At 39.2% G+C, this 26,445-nt stretch overlaps 2 protein-coding genes and 1 pseudogene across 5 annotated transcripts in view; 1 reads left to right on the plus strand and 2 right to left on the minus strand.

Moving 5' to 3' along the window:
• Window positions 1-5,434, plus strand: part of STARD3NL (STARD3 N-terminal like) — a 47,620-nt gene extending 42,186 nt beyond the window's left edge. For both annotated transcript variants that reach the window (XM_008508033.2, XM_008508035.2), the window contains 2 exons: window positions 3,849-3,921; window positions 4,944-5,434. In XM_008508033.2, coding sequence (XP_008506255.1) covers window positions 3,849-3,904 — 56 coding nt within the window. In that variant the 3' untranslated portion in view covers window positions 3,905-3,921; window positions 4,944-5,434. The remainder of the gene's footprint in view (window positions 1-3,848; window positions 3,922-4,943) is intronic.
• A 3,107-nt stretch (window positions 5,435-8,541) lies between these two features.
• LOC103545034 (platelet binding protein GspB-like) overlaps window positions 8,542-26,445 on the minus strand; it is a 476,815-nt gene continuing 458,911 nt past the window's right edge. For all 3 annotated transcript variants that reach the window (XM_070615434.1, XM_070615436.1, XM_070615435.1), the window contains one exon: window positions 8,542-9,124. In XM_070615434.1, coding sequence (XP_070471535.1) covers window positions 8,982-9,124 — 143 coding nt within the window. In that variant the 3' untranslated portion in view covers window positions 8,542-8,981. The remainder of the gene's footprint in view (window positions 9,125-26,445) is intronic.
• LOC139083013 (T-cell receptor gamma alternate reading frame protein-like) lies at window positions 15,417-18,810 on the minus strand (annotated as a pseudogene).

Consider the following 26,445-nt stretch of genomic DNA (forward strand, 5'->3'; position numbering starts at 1 on the left):
GGCTATTCTGAGTAATAATCCTGCTATGAACATTCACGCACATGTCTTTGTGGGGACGTATGTTTTTATTTTTCTTAGATAGATTCCTAGGAGAGGATTTGCTGCGTCATGGAGCAAGTTTCTGTGTAACTTTTTGGGTGATCGCCCAACTGTTCTCCAAAGTCACCGCACCATTTTACCATCCCTCCCGCAGTGTTGTAGAGTTTGTGTCTCCATGTGCTCACCAACACTTGGTGTTGGCCGTCTTTTTGATTATAGTCGTTCTAGCAGTTGTGAAGTGGTATCTCCTTGTGGTTTTACTTTGCATGCCCTTAATGACTGATGACATTGAGAACTTTTCACCTGCTTATTAGTTATTCATATATCTTCTTTGGAGAAGTCTATTTGAAAGTGTTTACCTTTTCTTTTTTTTTCAGTTGCATTGATTGTCTTCTTATTGAGTTGTAAGAGTTCTTTATATGTTCTAGATAAAAGTCCTTTATAAGTTACATGACTTGCAGATGTTTTCTCCCAGTCTGTAGTAGTCTTTTCATTTTCTTTGTGGAGCATTTTGAAGGACAGATTTTTAATTTTGATCAAGTCCAGTTCATCAAAATGTATTCTCTTCTGGCTAATGGGTTTGGGGGCATGTCTAAGAACTCTTTGCCTTAACCCTCTGCCACAGAGATTTTCTCCTATATTTTCTTCCAGAAGATTTTGCAGTTTTAGCTTTTTCATGTAAGTTTATGGTCCATTTTGAATTAATTTTTGAGTATGGAGGAGGTAAGGAACTGAATTTGCTCTTTTGAGGCAGTGCCGTTTGTTGAAGAGATTGTCTTTTTCCCCTTGAATTAACTCAGCACGTTTCTCAAAAAACAGCTGACCGTAAATATAAGGGTTTATTTCTGGACCCTCAATTCTCTCCGTTGACCTGTGTGCTCTCCTTGCCCCAGGAGCACAGTGGCTCGAATACTGTGATTTTATTTTTAGGTAACTTTGAAATCAGGTTCTGTAAGGCCTTGCTTGAAGGGCCTGCCCTGCTGTGCCCAGAGACCTTGATTTTGTAGTAATGAACCTTGTCAGACCCTCTGGTGTGTGTGGCATCATCAGTCTCAACATCCAAATCTCATTTTGGAGGCTCCCTCCCCTCACTGCTTTTGTGGTGTGACCATAACAGTCCTCCATCTTTGTTCTTTGTCAAAATTATTGTGGCTTTACTAGGTCTTTTGTGTTTTCATGTAAATTTTAGGATGACTTTGTTAATTTTTGCCCCAAAAGTCTGCTGCATTGATTTTATAGATCAATTTGGGAAGAATTAAAACACTTAAGAATTAATTTAACAAATGAAGATTTTACCCCCTTAATGTTGCTTTTATTGCTGTTTGTTTGCTTAGAAAATTGCCTGAGCTATATCTGTGAAATTATGTCCCTTGGGGTGTGTGGCTGCTGATGTCTCTTCTCAGTGTTGTTTTTTCTTTTTAATTCTTTTATTTTTAAGCCTAACTTCCTAGTGGGCACCCCTGTGTCTGCATAGCTTAGCGGTGGCCAGTGATTGGACAGAGATCGTGCTCAAGCCCCTTGATTAAAACTCCCGTCCTCTGTCAGGTGGATAAGTGTATGTATTGGGGCGCAGATTAAAAGTTCAGGCCATTTTGAGTCTTCCTCCACTTGTACTTTTGCTGAGTCCTTTCACGTCTCCTCTGCAGGTGCTCACAGCCTCAGGGTTGCCCAGAAGTGTTTGGCTAGTCTGGGCTCTTTCGGGTCTCTGCTAAGCATGCACACAGCTTCAGCCTAGCATATACTTGCTGCAGCCACGACCACAACTTCAAATCTGCAGAGACTCTGGCCCTTCCCGCTTGCACACCATTGAGTTTGTCAGGTCACCATCACATCACTCCTCACCCCAAATCAAGTGAGCTCCCTTCACCTGGCTCAATTTTCTGCCCTTCCTCATGGATTGCCCTGCCTTGGATGAACTCTCCTGCCCATCGAGCTGGGTGTTGGGAGGTGAGTAAGGAATGGGAGCAGCTCCAGGCAAGAACACCACTGTTGTTGCCTGAATTCTGCAGGTTTTCAAGCACAAACACTTCTCAGCCTGTTGTATGCCTGTTGTCTGTCATTTCCTGAGTGCTGAAATGGTTAGTTTTGTTCATCTAGTCCATTTTGTAATTGCTTTTCAGAATGAGAACTACTGACCTCCTCACTTGACCAGACAGAGTCAGAAGGCCTTGCTAGCATTTGTGTTTATATTATGTAAAGTAAACATATTATGTTTTAATTAAAAATTTGGCTTTATTTAGGATTCCCTAATAATTGCAAGACGTGTGAGTTCGTTGTGGCTGCAATGCCGTTAGCCTGACAGGTGGAAAGTGAGCCCAGAAGCAGGAAGACTTGGTCTGTCCGTCTTCCTCAGACTCCTTTCAAAGGGAGAAGGCAGTTAAACCACCCCAGTGTCTCTACGATTTACAGCAGTTTAATATGCTGGGATGTGAAGCCTTCCAACCCCTATATCTTTCTCTATTTATTTTACCACAAACGTAACCTGAACTGTGTGACATTGATGAGGTTAAGATGTGGGACAGGATCTTCATTTAGGATCCTCAGCCGTTCTTTCTCCTGTACCAGGTTTGTTCTTGGCTATAATCCAGGTAGACATTCTCATAAGAAAACATGTCCCTCTTGAAGTGTTTAATGTGACACGAGGACAGCACGGGAGGCAGGCTGCTTCTGAGTGTGAGGAGGTCACATCCCTGACCTGCTGCTTCGGTCTTCTCACCGCTCCCTTTAATTCTCTTCCCCGATTGTGAGAGTACTGCAAGCTTATTATACAAATGTGGCAAGACAAAAATAAAGATCCCCTTTCCTTCACAGGACTCAGCAACATCAGTGTGACAGTTTAGTTTGTTTCCTTCTACTTTGTGTCTGTAATTAACACAATTGTGGTCACACTGCCCATATTATTTATACCCCATTTTAGAAATTAAAAGGTCAGTTTCAGTTTGTTGTAGAAATTTTGTAATCTCCAGAAATGTATGAGTCACCTGGTTATTTCCATCAAGTCATTCTGATTTGCACATTTATATTAATTTTATTGTTATCAATTATGCTCTTACAGTACTTCCAGTTTCATTTATTACATATTTGCTTTTGCTTCATAGCACGTTCATTTTACATGTTATAAACTATAAATATAATTTTAAGTGGATGTAAGATATTTCGTGGGATCATAATTATTTAACTTCTACTCTCAGGCATTTAGATTTCTTTTCTAATTTTTAGAGCGAAAATCTACATAATGGAAAACAAGTATTATTTCCACCAGTGTGAAATGACTGACTCGAATGCACAAATAAGATAAGGCTCACGAGGCAGTGACCTGGAATGGTTGTAGCAGTGGTCACTGGCAACAGTCATGAGAGTGACCATGTGGCATCTCTCTCGGCATTAGGAAGCCCTCACTGCTCTCTCAGTCACTGGAGACAGCGACTGTGAAAATATGTAGGTTAAGTTATTTATCCCAAAGCTCACAGTTGTTTACACTTGAAAAACGTCTGCAGAGTTTTCAGCAAAGAAGAATAGCAATGGGGAAGAATTCTTGGTGTATTCAAATATTTTTAGAAGTACATGAGTGAATCCATTTTGACAGATTAGTGTGGGTTATAGTGCCTATTTTAAAGGCTTTCCTCCTTTAAGATATAAAGTAAAACTTAATTTTACAGTTAAAGTTTTGTTAACCTAAGTCTCTTAAGGATTGAAGAAGTGTCTCTCTCATTTAAAATATCATGCATATATGTTGTAACTTGAAAGCAATCGTTTCTCACTTTACTGGAATGCGATGCTTTTTCTCCTTCCCCTTCCCTACCATGTAGGATCTGAAGAAGCTGAAGAAAAGCAGGACACTGAAAAACCACTTTTAGACCTATGAGTACTACTTTTGTTAAAGTAAGTCTTTGAAAACGAAACTATAACGACAAAGTAGTTAAACATGGAGCATTTTCTTTGAGTAGATTCAAAGTAAAATTCAAAGAATTTGAGTGTGAGTGAACAGCAAAATTTGTCCTATTTACATGAATTTATCAGTCACATTTTATTGAGATAACGTTTCTTAATGTTTTCTGCGTAGGTGTAAATTTGTGAAGTAGGAAAAATACCTCAGAGTCCCAGATTACTAAAGGATGAGCCTGAGTTCATTATTGTTGACTTAGTCAGAATGTCTCCGTGTCAGATGTTGTTTATCCACAAACCCTAACTTAGTGAGCTGTGAGGGTCGCAGTCCTATGAGATGTGGTCCTGTTATTGTCTCCATTTATACCTGAGGCGAGTGAGACTAGAGTAGGTGAGTAACTTGCCCAAGGTCACACGGAGCAAGTGGCAGAGCCAAACTCAGGCCCGCCCAGTGTGGCTCCAGGGTCCCCTCCAACCCTGCACCGGGATGTCTCTCAAGTGCTCTAGAGCCTCAGAGATGAAGGACATGATCGTCAGAGCAGCAGCTCGTGCTGGGCCTCAAGCTGGGCACGTGGTTGAGCCCCTTCAGGTCATCACAGGAAATAGTTCATCCTCAGAGACACAAGCAAATAAACTGAAGTCAACTGTAGCAGCAGCGAATCTGCCTGATTGTTTAGTCACAGAAGGGAGAGGTCGTGGGTGGACTCGGAGTCGTGGAGAAGCAGAGGCGGCCGGAGTCGTGGTGGGTGGAGGCCCCGTGCCCGCAGCAGAAGCACCCGACACGCTGCGGCCCCTTCTTTCCGCAGCAGTGGTTGACGTGAGGCAACAGTGTGGGCGTGTGAACAGCAGATCCTCTCCTGAAACGCCTTAAATAGATTCTGTGTGGCCACAGCCAGGTCCTTCAAGTGTCTGTAGCACAGCTCTTCTTCAGGACACAGACCTTGTTATAGAAACATAAGGCAATGTGGCATTTTGCCTTTACACTACATCTCAAATGTTTTGTGTTCTCTCTTTTCTAGTGTGAAAAACCCTCATTGAAAGTCACTGGAGGAAAAAAAGGACTGGAGGTGGGGTCTCCCTATTGAAGGTTGAAATGGTGACGTCCACTGCTGACTTCACTGAACGGCTAATAAAGAATTTATTTATTGTAATACCTCACAGACACTGTCCCACATCCACATCCATTCAGTGGCCTGCCTGTGGCTGGTAAGATAAAGGAATGGTCCACCTTGTATTTGATGAGACTGAGTCTGATCTGTTAATGAATCGTTGCAAAAAAGTCTCGTGCCGCATTCCTAATCAAAAGACTTCTTAATATATTCAAATAATACTGTTTTAGTAAGCAAAGTATCATTTTATTTTGATTCACAGAATGGAATTTTTTTGTTTCTTGTCTCAGATTTCTTTTGTATTTCTTTTTTAACACCTTACATTTCCCTTGTGTTTTTTAACTCATGCACATGCGCTCTTTGTACAATTTTAAGAAGTAATAAAATCCAACATATCAAAATGATTAGTTTTATTTTCCTTGTTTTGCATTATGTATTTGGCCAGAAGTGTTGGGATTACAAAGAGAGGACAAGGAGGGATTGTGGATACCTATAAAAGGTCCCCAGACATTTTGTATTACTTTTATCATGAAATAGCATTTCTCCTAGAAATATGGTTCTGAAATAGTCTGAGTACTCCTGTTTTCAACCAACACTATGAAATCATTGCCATCATTTTTCCTTTGTGTTTAGCTAATTTGAATTAAAATGACCTAATTATATGGTGAGAGGTTTTTTTCAAACATGAATATTCACCTCAGTGCTTCATAGGATGGCAGCCTGTCTCTTAGTTTTCCTTCATTGTTCATCGAGTCATTCAAGAACAACTCAATTGTGTTTGTTGGGAATGGTGCTGGTTTGGGTAGAAACTGGCCATTTGTGCAGATCTAGTCAACTCCATGTGTGCTTGTTTTAAGAATGGGCCAAATGACAACAATGCCATTGGGCATCTCTCTGGGAGGCTGGGCCCTAACGACGAAGAGCTTCCTGTGGAGGAGAGAGGGGCGAGGAACAGCTCCAGGGGCTGCTGTGGGACTGAAGCCTCAGGAACTCAGGGGTGTTAGCACAGCGAGAATGTCCTGTCTCAGGATGGAGTCATACACACCAAGAGAGTGGGTGCCCCGGCCCACAGGTGATGGCTAAGCAGGATGTCAGTGTATTAATGTAACCTGGAAAAGAGCTCTCCTCCAGACATGCTGGGCTCAAACAGCAGATGCAGCCAATCCTGAGAGGAAGCCAAGGCTCACCCAGAAGTTGGCTCCCAGAGTATAGACCAAGAGGAGTAAAGTATAAAATTTCAATGCTCTGTGAGGTGAAACTGTGAAAGCCTAAAGCATTGATCTCAACAATAGAGCTCCACTTCCCCTAGGATGGACAGATTGAGTCCGTGGGTCTGGGTACCCGCTCTCTCCCATGCTTGGGTAGACGGCGGTGGGAACATTTGCTCTTTATGCTCACATTGCTGAACAGCCCTCTTCTAATTGAGCCCAATCACGCTTTTCTCTGATGTTAATGTCCTCTATTAAGTATTACTCAGGATGACTCTGACTCATTAGAGGGACTTACATGATTCAGTAAATGACATTCAGTTACACAGTTGCACTCAGGGCCTCTGTGTCTCTGTGTTCCTGTGAGGGAAACAGGACATCACTGTTGCCCACGTCTACAGTCCATCCGTGCTGCCGGGTTCACAAGCACAGATCTGTGTCACCCTGTCTACACTGAGAAGATGAAATCAGAAGGTACCAGTCTCAGTAAATCAAACAGCATGGAAGAGCTTGGATACTTGATGGACTGTTAAGATAATGTTCGTGCTCCAGGGTGTCCTGTCTGCTCTTTCCTTCGGAACAGGGTCACGAGAGTGGACTGAGATGCAGCATCTGAACAGTCCTGGGAGTAAGATTCCCAACTCACACTGTAGCTAATTGGAGTAAACTGTGTATAAAAAGCAGGGCACACCCTACCACAGCCTAAGAGTATGTTTGACTGCAATCACATGACTGTGTAGATGGATATTTTCCTCCCATTAGCTATGGCCTTTGAAAGTGCAAGGTTGGTTGTGGTTTAACTGTCCTTACTTTATCTCATGACACCCTAGCCACTGCTTGCACAACTCCAACCCGTAGGGGTCGGTTTGAGTTTGAGCATTCTACACGAATCAACCACATTTGACAGAGCATGTACACAAAAGAAGCCTGAGAAAATAACACACCAGCGGCCACCCCAGCCCCCTCCCGCCACCCAGGCTGTCTCCTCCACCGCCACCTGTGCTCTCCTTCTCGGTGCGGCTCGTTCAGGGCAGCCCAGGCCCAGTGCGGGAGGAAGCTGCTCAGAAGTTGGAAGTCACGGGAGACGCTGCCTACTAGAGCTCTGCCTGAGCCTCTCGGTCCCTTTCTGTAGCATCCCCCCAAAAAGCAGTTGCAAACCTGGGACACACAGAATAAAGTAGAATTTCCATACTCTTGATAACAAAGGGAGGAATTATGGTAATAACAGAGTATATGCATGAGGAGAAAACACAGATGCACCCACAGGTTCTTAAGAAAATTCTCACTGACTCCTTGGAGGATGCCTTTAGTAGAGAAGCAGTGCATGTTTTGTTTTGTTTTGTTTTCTCCAGTTGACAGTGGGTGAAGGGAAGGCCACATGATATTGGGTCACAAAATACTAGCTCTGAGTTCAGAGTGACCTGGCTCTAAATGACTATTACTTACAAAATAGGGACCTTGAGCAAGAGCTTAATCTCTCCAAATCTATACACTGTGGACTCTAATTGTACCTACCTCCAGGGGCTAATAGAGGATTAACGGGGTTGACTGGTGCATAGTAGAAACTCACTGAGTCCCTATCCCATCCACACCTAAGCTCTCTGTGGGGAAATAAGATTACAGATGACTGTCCTGTTTCTGTGTTGTGTAGTGTCTACTATTCAAGAGTAGAACTGCCGACAGTGGATGCTGATGCTGTGGTGGACCTGCGAGTACCAGGCATTATTAGCTCATGTAATCCACACAACTCCAGGAGACAGGGCGCTGGAACTCCATTTTACAGGTGAAGAAAGTATGGCACAGAGAGTTCAAATAGCTTGCCTGAGGTCACACAGATGCTAATACTAGACCCTGGACTCAAAACCAGGCACTCGGGGTTCAGAGTCCAGGGGCTCAGCCCCTCCACTGCGATGCCTCTTGGTGTGAGTGCAGGTCTCATGGGGTTAGTGTGAGGACCAGGAAACACGGTGCTTGTGAAACACTAGTGTCGAGCTGAGCACACACAGTGAAAGTCATGCTAGATGTTATACTGACACCATTAGAATGTCCCAAACCAAATGACTGGGAACCTAGTGACCTTTGAAAGAGAAGAAAGCTGTGTGCCTTCATTTTACTGTGGCTCCTCTTGGAGCCAGTGCCCCAAAGTAATCGTCATGACCACTATCTCAGGGAAAGAATTAGAACTGTGGTATTGCCCATCATTAAGCCAATGCTGGATTTGATGGCTCAAGGTGTCATGCTGCTTCTTACCCTGGACTTCCACTTAGATTTCATTAAATCAAAGTACACAGAGACAAATGTAGACTTTTGATTTTTTTATTGTGCGTATTATGAAAAACAATGTCCAGAATTCAAGTAGCAAAGGTGTCAGGTTCAGGGTGTGCAAAATGGAAGGCTTCAAGGCGGTTTTGGTTAAATGGCCCTAAGGGAGGTGACTAGAGCTGCATGCTGTCTGTACTCAGAAGGCATGGTTATTCAGGTTGCTGGAGGAGCTGATGGAGATCATGGAGAGAGTGATGCTAAAGGACGACCCGTGGCCCTGCCCCTGAGTAACGGCAGAACTCGTTGGTACAGTTATCCCAGTGGTTTGAAAAACCATGACAATCATGACATAACAGAAAATTACACATGTGAACTGAAATAACTCAAACCCAGAAAGAAACACCAGCTAGATCCTCAGGAGACGCTTTTAGGGACAATAAATGATGAAGACAAGTTGACCTCTTTGCGCCACCATCTGTTATGAACTCTTTCCATCGCCACAGACTTCTGTTCTCCTAAACAGACAGGAGGCGATGATGGCTAGGTAGACCACGCTCTTGAGGAGGAGGAGGAGGTAGGTGTAATAGGCAGAGGTGCTGGTGAGCTGCAGCTGCAGGGGGGCTGAGAGAAGATGTTTGATTAGATTCACTTGTCCTTTTGAAAGGATGGGACCTATTAATGGAGGGTGGTCACGGTTCTTTATTTCTGATGACCTACATTGTAGTGACCCCCCCACCCCCCGCAAAAACCCAAGAGTAAACATCTACCCCTCCCACCTCCACAGACAACAGCAAGACAACTCAGAATCCAATTTACAGGTCATGTCAATCAACACCCTCTGTGAAATTCACTTAGAACATTCCAAAATATGAAAGGTAAGGTGGTGTTTTTAATTAATGAGGTAATGGGAGAAAAGTATTTGTGATAAATAACTTTTATCATTTCTTCACCCCCCCCCACCATATTTCTAAGTAATAATAACAGCTAATATTCATTAACCACTAACCAAATGCCAAACCCGTGTTCTGAGAGCTTTGCATACAAAACTTTAATCTTATTTAAATTTTACAGTAAACTATGAGATTATTTTCATTCCCATTTTGCAAATAAACTAAGGACAGAGAGAAGTAATTTGCCTGACGTGCATTTAGTAATTTCAATCTCAGCACCATGACTTTAAAGAACACTCTTGGGTACTCTGTAATCCTGCATCTCCAAGTGCAATTAATACCCCAGATAGCAAAAATTTAAGCCTAGATATAAAGTTGAATTCTGATTCAGAAGCATCTGAGTCATTACACGTTTTGCATGCAGTGAGATTACTACACTGGGTACAATCCATGGAAATTTGGTAGTTTTCACAGAGGGGTGGGTAGGAGGTTTGAGTAAAAAGGCATATAAAACGGGAGAAAGTGGTTAATCCAAATTCTCTGAAACTTTAGGAGATCATGGCTCACACACCTGTCCTTCCTAAATTTCCCTCACGTGACTATGATGTATAGGATATTTGCACTTAATATCCTTTGAAGTTTGGCAAGAAATGTATGATGTCAAGAAATAAGTAAAGACAATGACGGTGAGCCAGACTGGGTATTCAGTGAACCATAAGGCCAAGTCTCTTCCTGTGGAAATTTCCCTTTTACGTGTTTTCTCTTGAAGAGTCAGAACTGCAGAATCATTAGCACTTGTTGTGGAAAGGGATGTGAGAGGAGATGTGCTCATAACTCCTTGCCATTAGTCAGGTAAGGTGTTCGCTGAGGTCCAGAGTCCCCTTGATAGTGGAAATGGAGGGAAGATCAGCAGGGCTGGAGCCAATGCTTCCGTGAAAGTCAATATCTTTGTACACATGAAGGGAGAAAGGGCCAGAAACTAGCACTGATTATGTGACAGCCAAATGAGACACCCTATGCTAGACATTCAGCATAGGTGACCTTATCTTGTCAATAACTGCATTAGATGTAGTTATTTCTGGTTGGCAGATGCAGAAATTATTATCCAGAAAATGTAAGTAATTTACCCATATTAATGAAACTAATCCTTAAAAGAACGGGTTCAAGTCCGGTCTGGGATACTGTGAAGCCCGTGCTCTTACTCAGCCCCCACCATGCATCCATCGTGTCTCAGGGCCTTGGTTTTGGGATTTCTTGCTCTAGGACTATCTTAGAGGAGGAAGACAGAACCATGCAAGTGTATAAACTCTCGATTCAGATGGCCAGGTTGAAACACCAGATCCAGCTGTGTGGCGTGCTGCAAGGGACTTAATTAATTTTAGCTCGTTGTCCTCATTTATAAACGGGGAAAAATATTGTAACACCTCGTAGCAGTATTATGAGAGTTAATAAAATGTAAGCAAAACCCAGCACAATGACTTCTGTGGAGGAAGCTCTCAGTACGTATCAGTTCATGTTATTAGCTATTAGCAAGAACCAAAGACAATGGTGCAGCGGTTAAGTTCGCACGTTCTCCTTCTTGGTGGCCCGGGGTTCGCCGGTTCGGATCCTGGGTGCAGACATGGCACCGCTTGGCAAGCCACGCTGTGGTAGGCATCCCACATATAAAGTAGAGGAAGGTGGGCATGGATGTTAGCTCAGGGCCAGTCTTCCTCAGAAAAAAGAGGAGGATTGGCAGTAGTTAGCTCAGGGCTAAACTTCCTCACAAAAAAAAAAAAGAACCAAAGACTTAAAAGAAATCTGGAAGCATCTTGATATCATGTATTCCTCATTCATTAGAAACAAAAGCCACACAAATGAATGAAGTCCATTGTTGGAATAATTCTGAGCCTATCACTGCACACTCTAAATTACCATCATCTTATCCCCAAACCAACATTTACAGTGTTAAGATGCTCCCAGGGAATGAGGGATTGATTTAAAAAATCATTCAATCTACTCTGCAACTTCCAGCCATTCTGGTTTTTCTAGCTTAAACCAGGGAAGTTCAAAAGTGAAGTTTATCCAGAGAAAAAAAATGCTATAGCATGACATAAAGGCAAACATATACAAAAACTTACTGCTCTCATCTTTCAGACAAGCTTTTGTAGAATTAACAGCAGCGATCTCTAGAAGAAATGAGAGCAAGTATTAGTCAACTGTTCATGCCTATTATTTGGCAGTTGATACATATGTATATGTGTATGTATATCCATGTATATACATACACACATACACACATATATATATATAATCTACCAGCAGAGAGACAGGAGAGATGTCATTACAAATGTGAGCCCCACCATTCCAGGAATAATTGGTCTTGTCTACTATGAACCAGGGAAGTTCAAAAGGTAATTTGACTGGAATGGAAAAAACTGCCAAAGCAAGACATGAAGGCAAGGATATACGCAAACTCACCACTTCGCTCTGTTGGGGAAGCTGTTGTGGAATCAGCAACAGTGACAGCTAGGAGAAATGAGACCCAGCATTAGTCAATTGTCCAAGCCCATTATTTGATAGTGTCCGTATACGTATAGGTGTATATATATTTGATAGTGTGTGCATATGTATAGGAACATGTATATAAAGATATATATGTATATATATAATCTGCTGGCAGATAAGAAAAAGAACCACTGAAAATATGAGAATTATGAACCCCACAATTCCAGGAATAATCGGTCTTTTGTATGTTAAGCTTGAGAAGTACAAACGTTAATTTGATCAGGAGGGAAAAAGCCCTAACATAACAGAGAAACAAATATAGACAGTGACTTACTGCTCTTCTCTGTCGGATAAGCCGTTGTAGAACCAACAGCACTGGCCATTGAGGTGACAACTAGAAGAAATGGAAGCAAGTATTAGTCAATTCTTCATGTCCACTATTCAACAGTGTGCATACGTGTTTATGTGAGTATGTGTTTATACACACACACACATAATCCTCTGACAGAAAGAACATCACTAAAAACATCAGCCCTACGATTCCAGGAATAGTTCACCTAATTCTATGTAATTCAGCAGATCTAATTCAGGTATTATGTTTCTGACCTTCCTGAAGAATACATTGTTTATTCTTTATCACAACCGGATGGTAATAGCCAATGCTATCCCGTTTTCCTTCTGTATTCACAGCGCCTAGCACACTGCCTGCCAAAGGTAGGTGTTGGAGAAACACTTGTCGAATGGAAAAATAAACAGAAAACGTGGCTACTCTACAGTCTTCAGCACGCGCTGCTGACGTGAAGAGTTGCTACCAAAACCTACTCATCAAATCTTAGCATCCACAACAGAATCTCACGTTTGAAGGAGTCTGGTTTAGGCTAGTTTCTCATGAGAGCAAAGGAATCAGGCATATCTTTCTAGAGCATGCACATCCCAATATCCACAACTCATGCACATGATCTTCTGGAGTTGTGGGGTTTGTGGACGTGACAAGAATATGAATCAAAGCTAATGGCTATTGAGTGGTTATTACTGTGTCAGGCGCTATGTTAAATGCTTCACATGCGTTATCTCATTTAATGCTCCAGTCACACTGGAATGAGTTGTAGTTTGAAGGTCTCCTTGTTGCAAATGAGGAATAAGGTTGGGAGAATAACTAACTTGCTGAGAGTCATACCAGTGAGGGCGGAGCCAGCGTTCAAAGAATGGTTGTGGAGGATTCAGTGAGATGGAGCATGGAAAGGACCATGCAAAAATAATCCATAAAATAGAAAGTAATCTATAGAGATACAACATAATTCCACCATTGTGGACACAAAAGTCATTTTCTTTTCCAGATGTGTTAAATATTCTTAGCAATTGACTGTTTCATTACAGGAGCTCAGCATTTCAGTGCAATTCTTTCCAAAGACAGAAAGCTAGGCCAAGTCATTTATACCTCTCTGAATATATACAACCTGAGGTGAGACTTGTCTACAACGTAAAAAAGAAAGAAGGCAAACATACAAAGATAGATACATGTTTTTAAAAAATAATTGGCTGTTGTTGGGGCCAGCCTGGTAGTGTAGTGGGTAATTTCGTGTACTCTGTTTCAGCAGCCCAGGTTTGCAGGTTTGGACCCTGCAGGCAGACGTACACCACTCATCAAGCTATGCTGTGGCAGTGACCCACATACAAAATAAAGGAAGAGTGGCACAGATGTTATCTCAGAGCTAATCTTCCTCATGCAGAAAGGGGAAGATTGGCAACAGACGTTAGCTCAGGGCCAATCTTCCTCACCTAAAAAAAATAATAATAATTGACTTTTGGATGGAGAAAAATAAAGTTGAATTCACCGTTTTCTTTTATCTTTTTATGTTCTTGTCTATATTGATATGGTTCTGGTATGCAATTTTATGCACTCAGTGAGATCTTTTTTTGGTTGCTCTAAAACCAGGTTTGAGATATAAAATTTTGAATAAATTCCAAGAATGAATATGTTAGCATAATCATGGTTAGATGTTAAAATATCTTCAAGAACTGGCTTTAGCATGTCTTAAAAGTCTCTTTTCCTTATAGTGAAGTATCCATTGAATAAATAAAATTCTCTTATTACCATGGATTGATTGTGGAAAAAGCAATAAAGTAACAATTTTCATAATAAAATCTGTGTACGTATCCTAAGTTCTCTTTCTCAATCAGAGTTGGTCAAAAGCTTGGACCAGCTTAGTGTTAGCTCTTGAAAATCACTTCCTTGATTTGTGCTTCCATCTTATCTTCTTAGCTTTTATCAAAAACAAAAAACAACAAACAAAAACTTCCAAGAAACAGCATTACAAATTGGCTGTAGAATGGCCTTAACAGATATGTCCTCATTAGCTTTGTTGCCCTGAGAAGCCCATGGAGACATTTGTTTCAGAAATTAGGTGCCAAGAAAAACACATGATGAACTGGAACTTCTCTGTGATGGTCATCACCATGGAACTTACCGTACTTCTCATTTTTCCCTGGTCACTAGAAAAATCACAACCTAATAGGACACTTCAGCTCAGTGGTTATGTTAAATTTGTGCTTCGTATATTCGTTTCCCCTCTGTTTTTTAGCTGTAGAAATAGTACCTTCAGCCTTCTTTTTAAATATTACTTTAGTTAGCTCTAGGAAAGGATATTAAAAAATGCAGTAAATACATAAATAATTACATCCATGTTGTGTTTTCACTGACATTGTTTCCATTGCTCTTCATCACGGCCCCAGGAAAAAGCTAAGGCAAGTGTTCAAACCTAACTTGGTCTCCGAGGAAACAAAGGATCCCAGAAGATAAAGACTGACATCAGAAATTCGGACTGGTGCCCAGTAAAGGTCTTTGAACATTTTGTTCTGTGCTTGTTCCCCACGGCTTCACAAGGGCTTGTTAACCACAGGGAAAAGTACAAACTGATTCCTTTTCCTGGGTCGTCTGGGGCCTTTGGTCTGTTGTGTTCACACAAAGCACTTTAAGTCCTGAGTCTAGAGAGTTACTGGACCACTGTGAGGACCAAGACACACTCAGCCCTCGGCCCACACTGTCTGAATCCGTGCAGCATCTGCATCAAAGGCACTCCTTGGGGACGTCATGCCTGAATCTCGAGTGACCCTGAGTGATTAGGAAAGGAATGTACTCTCCTACAATTGTGCATCCTCCTTGGGACAGTAAGTCATCCTAGTGTCCTCATCCACACATCCCTTCCGGGCCTCCACAGGCCAGTTCTGCAATAAATGTTTGATGAACTGTATTTACCAATGGCAAGAAGGACATTCATTAGATAGAACAACATTTAAGATTTATATTTGTTTGTTTTTCATTAATACTTGGCAGAAAAGGTGGGGTATTCCTTTGAAAAAAAGTGTTCTGGGAGATTATATTTATATACACGTACCTTTGTTCACTGATGGAAAAAGAATCTCCTGGTCAACCCCTCCTTTATTTTTCTCGTGTTGGACAATACATTTGTGTTCTTTATCCATTGACTTTCCAGTCACGGTCAGCCAGCTAAATTTCATGTATGTGTTGTCAGTCTTCATGGTATTTCCCTGCTGGGATTCCAGAATTGTATTGCCATCGTTTTCTTTCCAATATACCTTTATAACATCTGGGAAGAAATTCTCAAGAAGACAAAGAAATGTCCCAGCCTTGTGGAGGTTGATTTCAGCAACTGAAGGAAGAAAAATGGTGGGCTTGGGGGAAATGTCTGCAGGAAGGCGTCTGTCTGTGGGGGAAAATGGAATAGCAATTAAAAAGACTCGTTAGAGAAGCATAAACACTGTGTGGTATGGGACCACCTAGCACATAGTAAAAGGAAGAAAAGCTGCCATTTAATTAGTGCTCACCATGGCCTTTCTTCCATCATAGCTTGTAAGTATTTATTGTTCTTATTTTCAATGGGAAAAGAGGTTCCATAGGTTATGTAACTTGCCCAGAGTCACAGCTTTAAGTGGCAGAGCCTGGATCAAAACCTGGCCTTTGTTCTTTCTCCACATGTTAAGATGGGGTATGACTTTTACCTGACCCATTTCAAGGCACCTAACATTCACGAACACCTTTACTTTTTAAAATCTCTTTGGTTCTATCCCTGTGGAGCATGTTTTCAAGGTGAGTGGGTAGATGGCAAGGATTGGGGAGGAGACCAGGTAACTGATGATTTCTCTGACGTGAGGACGTTTAGTCCCTTCTAAAGTATTTCCTTTTCCCATCCTGTGAATTTTATAATTTATGGTGTCTGTAGCTAAATAACATATTCTCATATTCTGCAACTCTGTGCAACCTCACTCTTTATTCAATTGTTTCTGGAACATACCACATTTGTCTTATTTGCCATATAAATAAATGTCAGGAGGGAGTTTTTTATTTTTTCTAAACAATACACAGTCGCTTATTAATGGAAATCCATTTCCATGTGTAGTTGACAATCTGTAAAGTTCACCTTTCTGCTCAAATGTGGGTCCCACACCCAGTTCTGAGGTAATGGTGATCTCCTACTTGATGTCTAATTTTATATAATATCTCAATTTACACTGGACTACTCCCGGTTTTTGAGTAGCGCAGCATTAATGCTGCACCTCCAAGTTATTTACAATGCCTTGAATTTCAAAACAAAATGGCAATATTTCCAAAACTGATTTTAAAAACTTATTATTTTAAAAAATTCTATTATGTTAATCTTATCAAGTAAATGCACTTAGAATTGTGTTTCACTTTAGAAAATGCTCATCAAAAGCACACTTTATTTTGGAATTTTTTGCAAAGCCATGTCACTGGGATGCTGGAATGTTAGTTGATTATGCATTTATTGTTAGTCTAGTGATGGGAATTATAAATATTAATTTGATTTCCAATTGATCCACAAATGCTTTACTAGTATTCTCTTTGGGCTAGTTTGGAGTTAAATAATTCAATGGGCAATTTCTCAAGAAAAGAAGAATTAAATTTCTTATTTGAGAAGAAAAGAAAAAAAAAATCTTGAGAAGTTCTGCCTATATAGCACAGCTCCTGATACTTATACGAAATCAGTAAGCAAACAACGTTGAGTTTTTTACTCATGCTGTAAATACAATTAGGTCATAATGTGCTTATTTTAATTTTATACATCTTCCTTTTAGTGTAAATGGTACTTTATTGATTATGTTAGTAAGATACTATGTATTTCTCAAACCTTATACTTTCTTTTTAATTTAAAGAGCATGTTATACAAAATGAGATTAATTTTTCAATCATACATTATATTTACATAATTTTGGTCTCTAGTCAATATATTAAAGAATCTAATATTCATTTTAGGAACTTTTGTTTCTTCATAGGACTATTTCTGACTTGATTTACTAAAGAAATTGAAAATCAAGAGATGAATTGAAAAATTTCTTTTTCAACACACTATTCTTAGCGCCTCTTCCTCTTCCTTAGTTAGATTTCTTAAATTTCATTCTTTTCAGGATAAAATGAATCTTGAATTTCCATAACTTTCTTAATGTAATAGTTAACTGAGTGTTAAAAAATGTACTTGATTATATATGGTTATTGCCTATATTGTAAATATATTACATGTTTTTTCTTTAAATATTCTTTTTAATACTTATGAACAGTGTTTTTTATGGTCAAAATCATTTTCATGATGCGTAGAATGGAAACCAGGTAAAGCAATAAATAAACCTCTCTAATTCATTTATATATAATCATCTGCTTGATCAAATAATAGCCTTGAGTTCAATTGCGTGAGTTGTCTATATTTTATTAAGATACAACAGTATGAATTCTACAGAAATTTACCAAATATCAACATTTTTTATTGAAAGCATTATATTTCAAATCTACATAGTGATTTAAGTGTTTTCTGGTTTCTTCTTGTAATTTTTCTTTTATCAAGTAAATGATTATAGCTATTTCATATTTATATACATACTTAAAATTTATGACAAGTTTCTACTATATGTGATTTTACACCTTGACTATTTTCTGTATGAATTAAACTTTTTTTTCTGATAAACATGGGCATGAAGCCCAAATTTATTGGCTATAAATTTTTGTGCCAGTAAATGTTGGTGCTAGAGATAATATCAATTAAAACAAAGGATTAAGATTTAAAACACATAGAACAACAACAAAATTAAAACCAAACATATTTTAATCTTATTTTTCTTGCCAAGTGAGGGAAAAGTCTGCTAAAGGGAAACAAACACCTCCAAATTCCTACTCTGAGTGTGAGTGGACAGTAAGATGAGTTTCCACTGGAGCAGTTGGAAGGACAGCTGATCCTCTGGGGAGCTGCTGCTCTGTCAGTGTCGTTGGCTGCAAACACTCTCCACACTGGGTGCAGTTCTCCCTTCACGTTGGAATCGGGGGAACGTGTATCCAGCACCTGTTATGTGTTGGACAATGCGCCAAGTACTTTGCTCACGATATTTCATTCGATTTTCATACAAGCCCTGCTGGATACACACTGTTATCCCATTTTCTGAATTAGGAAACTGAGGCTAAGTCACCTAAGTTCACATAAGCAGTACGTAAGTGGTGGAGCCAGGTCAGCCTGACTCCAAAGCCCGGACTCTTTGACAACACCCTCTCACCATTAGAGAGAAAATGTGTCAACTCACAAACTCACCTGTAATCATAAACTTTGTCCACGGGCCAAACACTCTCATGATAATTATGTATGTCGTACTTGAACCCTCTATGTAAATCCACATGTACATGAAGACAAATCGTATTCCAATATTTGCACAGTGTTGTCTATGCTGTCCTAGACTACATACATTTGTTTTAAAATCACTTCTAAGATTTCTACATCTAATCCCAATCACATTCCTGTTTTTCCTAAACTTTCTTTATTATTGCAATTTAATTCCTTCTTGCTCTCCCTCTACTACCTTGAGAAATTTCGTTCTTCTGATACCTACCTGTGATGACAAGTTTTCTTCCATCACCGAGGACTTTTGTACAATAATTCCACAGCGATCAATCCATATCAAAAACTTTAGACTAATTAGCTTCTTTGAGTTCTTCAGATTCTAGGGAACTATGTGGCCTGAGACTCAAGAGACCAAGATTCTGGTCCTGGTGCATTTTGCTCACAAATTCTGTGGCTGAGAAATCAAGTAAATGAAAGGCTTTGGTGCTTTATTTGTTTGAAAACAGTGATTTTAGTGTAAATCAATCCAACATCCCTGCCAGAGCTCAAGGGAGACCAAGATGAAACAAGATCTGAAATGTATTTGATTAAAAATGCTATAGAAATAGAGATTATAATTGTTCATATTTTCCTATGGTCATTATTATCATTATCATTATTATTAACACTTTATTTATGACGATTTGGTGCCCCAACATGACATTTTAATCTCATGGGACCAAACCTTGCCCTTACTAATAGGGATTCAGTGTTTTGGGGTTGCAATTAGATCGTAGCAATTAAGCGGGAAGACTTGTTCCTTCATTTGCATTCCACTTTGCTCTAATAAGTCTGGATTTCTCAAAGCCATCACCAGAGGAAACGTGCCTTTCACTCACACAGTTAATAGGCAATCATCGTCTTGTCTTATCTGCTGCATTCCCAGTGTAAGAAAATCAAACGGAATGTTGGCTAAAGCCTAATAATATGCAGTCAGTCTATGGAACTGCTTCACAGTGTTGTCCAAAACAAATGGCTCTTTTCCCTAATCAACAGCACAACCTATTTGCATTCCAAGTTTCACCAGAAATTTCAGCCTCAAACTGACATCTTTCCAGCTTATGGAGAGAGTTCAGCTTGAAACTCCTGGCAGTGGGCCTTCAAAGCAGAATGACTAGAGAGATGGCAGGAGGGCTGTCCTCAAATCCTCCTATTGTCACATTAGACACTAAATGTTACCTGCCTGACTGCATCTGCTGAGGGTCACCATCTGTGGACGACGCTCAATGTTACAATGCCCGTATCATTGATGCAGTGGTGGGATAAAACGGGTTTGCTGAAAGACCATTTCTCCCATTTTATTAACTGGATGTTGAAGGCAATGTCCACTCTATTACTTCACTTTCCTCCTAAAGGACTCACGCATTGAAGTCCTTTTCTGATTTTACAGTGGGAAAAACATGTCCTATTTGAAAACTTGATGAGTTTCATCAGTTAATGAAATGTATGAATTCCACTTCAATTTTCTGCTACCTTTGAGCATAAAATTTGACCCTGTGCTTCTTGCTAGATAATCACAGGCCCTTTTTTTCTTCTGCTTTCCTTCGTGGTTTTGATCTTCTATTTTTATTTCATGGTCTAACTGTACAAGCACACCTTGGAGATGTTATGGCCTCAGTCCCAGACCACTGCAATAAAGCAAATATTGCAATAAAGCAAGTCACACAATTCTTTTGCTTTCCCAGGGCATATAAAAAAGTTATGTTTACAATATGCTGTGGTTTATTAAATGTGCAATAGCATTACGTCTAAAAAAACAATATATACCTACATTAATTAAAAAATACTTTATTGCCAAATAATGCTAATCATCATCTGAGCTTTCTGCTGAAGACATAACCTTTTTGCTGGTGGAGGGTCTTGCCTCGATGTCGATGGTTGCTGACTGATCAGGGAGGTAGTTGCTAAAGGCTGGAGTGGCTTTGTCAATTCCTTAAAATAAGACAGCCACGAAGTTTGCTGCATTGATTGACTCTTCCTTTCACAAAAAATTTCTCTGTAGCATACAGTGCTGTTTGATAGCATTTTACCCACAGTAAAACTTCTTTCAAGATTGGAGTCAGTCCTCGCAAACCCTGCCGCAGCTTCAGCAACTAAGTTTATGTCATATTCTAAATCCTCATCGTCATTTCAACAGTCTTTGCAGTATCTTCACCAGGAGTAGATTCCACCTGAAGAAATTACTTTCTCTGCTCATCCATAAAAAGCAACTCCATTGAAGTTTTATTATGAGATGGCAGCAATTCAGTCACATCTTCAGGCTCCGTTTCTAATTCTAGTTCTCTTGAAGTTTCCACCACATCTGCAGTTACTTCCTCCACTGAAGTCTTGAACCCCTCAAAGTCAACCATGAGGGTTGGAATCAACCTCTTCCAAACTCTCATTAATGTTGATATTTTGACCTCTGTCAATGAATCACAAATGTTCTTAACGACACTTAGAAGGGTGAATCCTTTCTAGAAGGTTTTCAATTTACATTGCCTAGATCCATTAGAGGAATTACTATCTATGGCAACTATAGTGTTATGAAATTTTAAATAAGATTTCAAAGCAAAAATTACTCCTTGATCCATGGTCTGCAGAACGGACGTTGTGTTAGCAGGCATGAAAACAACATGAATCTCCTACGTCAACATCAGAGCTCTTGGGTGACCAGGGGAATTGTCAATGAGCAGTAATGTGCTGAAAGGAATCTTTTTTCTGAGCTGTAGGTCTCAACAATGGGCTTACAATATTTAGTAAACCGTGCTGTAAATAGATGTGCTGTCGTCGAGGCTTTGTTATTCCATTTATAGAGTACAAGAGAATAGATTTAGCATAGTTCTTAAGGGCCCCAGGATTTTCAGAATGGTAAAGCATTGGTTTCAATGTAAAGTCACCAGGTGCATTGGTCCCTATCAAGAGTCAGGCTGTCCTTTGAAACTTTGAAGCTAGGCAATGACTTCTCCTGTCTAGCTATGAAAATCCTAGATGGCATCATTTTCCTATATAAGGCTATTTCATCTACATTGAAAATCTTTTGTTTAGCGTAGCCACCTTCATGGATTATCTTAGCTAGATCTTCTGGAGAACTGGCTGTAGCTTCTGCATCTGCACTTGCTGCTTCCCCTGCACTTTTATGTTATGGAGATGGCTTCTTTCCTTAAACTTCATGAACCAACCTCTGCTAGCTTCAGACTTTTCTCCTTCAGCTTTGTCAGCTCTCTCTTCTTTCATAGAATTGAAGAGAGTTAGGGCCTTGCTCTGGATTAGGCTTTGGCTTAAAGGAATGTTTGTGGCTGTTTGATCTGCTACCCAGACACTAAAACTTCCTCCATTTCAGCAATAAGATGTTTTGCTTTCTTATCTTTCATGTCCTCGCTGAAGTGGCACTTTTAACTTCCTTCAAGAACTTTTCCTTTGCAGTCACAACTTGGCTAATTTAGCACAAGAGGCCTGGCTTTCAGCCTGCTGTGGCTTTGGACATGTCTTCCTCACTAAGTTTACTCATTTCAAGCTCTTCATTTCAAGTGAGAGACATGCACCTCTTCCTTTCACTCGAACACTTAGAGACCATTGTAGGGTTATTAACTGGCCTGATTTCAACGTTGTTGTGTCTCAGGGAATGGGGAGGCCCAAGGAGAGGGAGAGAGATGGGGGAACAGTCGGCCCAGAGCAGTCGGAACACACACAAAATTTATTGATTAAGTTCACGTCTTTTATGGGCCAGGTTCATGAAGCCCCAAAACAATTACAATAGTAACATCAAAGATCACTGATCACAGACCACCACAACACATATAATAATAATGAAAAAGTTTGAAATATTGTGAGAATTACCAAAATGGGACACAGAGACATGAAGTGATCAAATGCTGTTGGAAAAATGGCAGCTGTAGACTTGCTCAATGCAGAGTTACTGCAAACATTCAATTTGCAATGTCTGCGAAGTGCAATAAAGCAGAGCGCAATAAAATGAGGCATACCTGTACTTGTGTATTTGATTTTAGGTCATCTCAAATAGATTTTGGAAATAAGCATTTGTAATAAATGACAAATAGTTTGTGCATTATAGCTTGCTTCTTTTTCTGCCCCAGTGGCTGATAGATTAGTGAGGTCCAACTCAAATGTGACATGAGAGCTGGGAGAATATGTTTGCAAATCCTAGCTCTGTGATATAGACACAAAACAGGCAAAATTCAAACAGACAGAAAGTGCCAGAACATAAGGTGAGGCTTTCTTTCCCAAAACTGTCCTTCAGAAAACAGGAGTCATCTTATATTTCAGTCCTTCTGTAACTTCTCATATTAAAAGACGCTTTTGTAACACTCTGCTGTGATCAAAAAAACACTACGTGGACAAGATCTCCATCTGAAATGAACTCAATTAATGCTAGTTTTGGAGCTAGCACTGGTGAAAAAAATAATGAAATTGAACATGGATTTGGAAAATATTACTTGGGACTAAAGCTCCACAGTTTATGCTTTTGTGGCACATTTATACAATAAGTAACAGAATAAGTGAAAAAATACTTTCCTTTTATTTTATAAATGGGTAATTGTCACTTTTAATAAAACGTCCAGTGACACCTTTCTATGGAGGCCCCAAAATAGACACTCAGCCCTGAGATGGCCTAGAAAGTTGCTCTAAGGTAGATATTGCAGACGCATGTGAAGAGTTTGAACAAACTATTTAATGAAATATGAGGGCAAAAAGAGCAGTATTTCTCTACTGATATTTGTATTATACAATTTTTAACTCTAGCTACAATCCAGTTAAAAGTTAAATATTATATGTGGATATTTGACTTTTATGTATTATCGCTATAAATTAATACATTGAAGTTGCAAAATCTCCTCCTTTTTTACTACGAAATACTTCTACTGGAAAATGAGAGATCACCTTAAATTCAGGCTAATAATATTTGAGATAATACTTATTATATTCTAATCATTTTTACAAGCAAGTAGCAATTAGTCTTAGAAACAGAGTTTTTTCCAAATACCAACCATTTGTTCTAAAGTAACCTGTAGTCCAGATGGTAATTAGAACATTCATCTGTACTCCTGATTTCCTAAGAATTCTAATGTTGTTAATTTGTTTTCTGGAGAATTCACATTTTTATCACTGACCATGATGGTAATTTCCATATTTAATTTTGTTTAATGCAACATCCACTTGAGATTGTTGTTGCATAGATAGAATGAATGGATGGAAATACATCAAAATGTTAACAGTGCTATGTGTCACTATAAACTTTAATTTTTTTCTTTATTTTTTGTATTTTCCAATATTTTTCACACTGGACCAGTATTACTTTTATAATTTTAGTAGAGTAATAATTAGTGAATCAAAATTTATTTGCTAAAGGTTGACTATACAGAAAGTGACAGACCCAGAATCAAAGTCCATATTTTTCCCTGCATCACTTTCTCCTAAAATACATTTTTCAGGACCTGCGTGAATTATATCTGTGTCACCATTATTCAATTTCATTGCTACAATTTACATTGAATATGAAGTCAGCTGGAAAAAAACGACCAGAAAGTTGCTTTTCCATTTATGAATTCATTGTTCCTATGATCACAACGGCTAAGGAAACCAAAATATGTAATTTCTTTCGTTTTTTCAGTGCTTTATTGACCATGAAAACTCCTTGAAAACTTTTGTTTTGGTGGATCTAACAGGCTGGGCACATCCTTGTGAGACATTCTCCCTCAGTCAGGCCAAATTTCCTCTTTAAGGCTAATGAGGAGTGAACAAATTTACTGGACTGACAGAAAAAAACAAACCCAGCTTATGATATTCTTGAATACGGTCACCCAGGTAAATAATTTGAAACTTGACGTTAATTATCCTCTGACCAAATGACAGGTTTAGCAATTTTTGTTAATTTTTCCCAATGGTTATTATTGGAATCAAACAAAATATCTAAATTTTATTACAAATCTTTCAATATGGAACTATCAAATGGACCTAATGTCTCCACCCCTTAGGGACTCACAGTTGGTACAACTTGTTAACTTCTTGTTAATGTCCCCCTTGTCATGTCAGGCAGAGAACTGCCTCCAAGGACCTGGATGGGGTTAGAACACTTATCCACTAGACTAGAAGCTTTTAGAATGTTGGGACTTATTCACTCTTTTATCCCCAGCATCTAGCATAGAAACTGTCTTCAGTGAGTGTTTGCTGAGCAAGTTAGGATGTAAAACCATGCAGACCCTTTTCATGGACTTTGGAACTGAAATGGCTTATTGAGCTTACAAATTCTCTTAAACTGGCCCATCTGTAGGCAATTTAACAAGACTTGTGATAGCATAAATTTTCACTGATCTCAGCCTACCTCTAGGAAGCTAGAGTAATAAGAAGTGAGATTTATCAACATTCTATAGTCATTTACTTTAAGAATTAATTTTTTGCATTGTTGTTGAGGATGAGATAACAACCCATAACATAGGTTTTGCATGTATTGGGAGAAAGGAGCACTCTATTTTATCTCAAAATATAGAGAAGTAGTAATTAATAAAAGTATATCTCATTTAAAAGACATTCGGCACGAAAAGCATCTTTAACCAGTAACTTTTACCAGTGTTTTACAGACAGGGCCCTGAAAATATCTTAACTTCTAGCCTGAGTCTATCCTTTTTTGCGTGTGTATTCTAAAAGCAGAATTTCAATGTGCTTATTAGCAGAGAAGTGAACAAACTATTTACAAAGTAGTTTTGTTTTCATATACAGTGACCAGTAGCTACAAAATTGCTTTTCATATGCTAAGGACAAGTATGTGGCAGTCAGATAATGGTGATCCTAAATTATTTTTTCTAAAAGGCATCTATCACTTTTTCATTACTAGAGTAAAAATAGAAAAAAGCTACTTACCAGAGGGAGTTACTATGAGCTTGGTCCCTTCTCCAAATTTCTTGATCCAATATGTTCCCTCACACTGATTACAGCTTCTACAAAAACTCAGCCTTCTTGTAAGCTTCATGATATAGCTATCAGTGAAAAGACTGTGGACTGGCAATTTTATCTTCTGGGTTCCTTTTGAAGTCTTTGAATATAAATTTTGTGGTATCTGCCATTTTATAAGTTTTCCTCAGATAAATTGACCCAAATGTCTGTTTTCAACACCAAGGCACTAAGTGAAAAGCATTCTTGGAAAAAGGACAGAATAAGAGCAAATAAAGAAGAGTTCAGCCCCAATATATCAACCAACTACTTTTATAAATTACTAGTAAAATCATGCAGAGAATAAGATATTTTTTTTTAAAATTTCCAGGTGTTCAATTGTGTTGAATCTTCTCAGAGATTGCATCAAAGGAATGGCCCTTTTGTTCTCACAAACACCAGGGCTGCTTCGTTAGCAATTTGGGAATGTATTTCAGAAAGGAAGAAATTCTTCAGTAACTGAAATGGAAATATGCCAATATAAATAGACTTGAGAAATGTGAACAAAGTTCTCCAATTTTAATAAAGCCACTTTTACCATTTGGCAATATGATTCTTTACCTGGCAATGCTAAATGAGAAAATGATTTCTGTGATGACATTAATTTTCCTGGAATAAAAAAAGAAATTTATAGAATTCTGTCTTCTATGAAATAAGAGATTGCTTCTTTAAACTAAAATTTGAAATCATATCAAGCGTGTTTTCTGACCACAATGGCCTGGAACTAGAAATCAGCTACAATAAGAAAGCTGGAAAAGTCACAAATATGTGGAAACTAAACAACATGTTACTGAATAGCTATTGAATCAACGAATAAATCAAAGGAGAAATAAAAAACACTAAAGACAAATTATAATGAAACACAAAATACCAAAATCTATGGGATGAAGCAAAAGCAATACTAAGAGAAAGTTTATAGCAGTACAGGCCTACCTCAAGAAACGGGAAAAATCTCAAATAA

Source organism: Equus przewalskii, chromosome 4, assembly GCF_037783145.1.
Source record: "Equus przewalskii isolate Varuska chromosome 4, EquPr2, whole genome shotgun sequence".
NCBI classification, from domain to species: domain Eukaryota; kingdom Metazoa; phylum Chordata; class Mammalia; order Perissodactyla; family Equidae; genus Equus; species Equus przewalskii.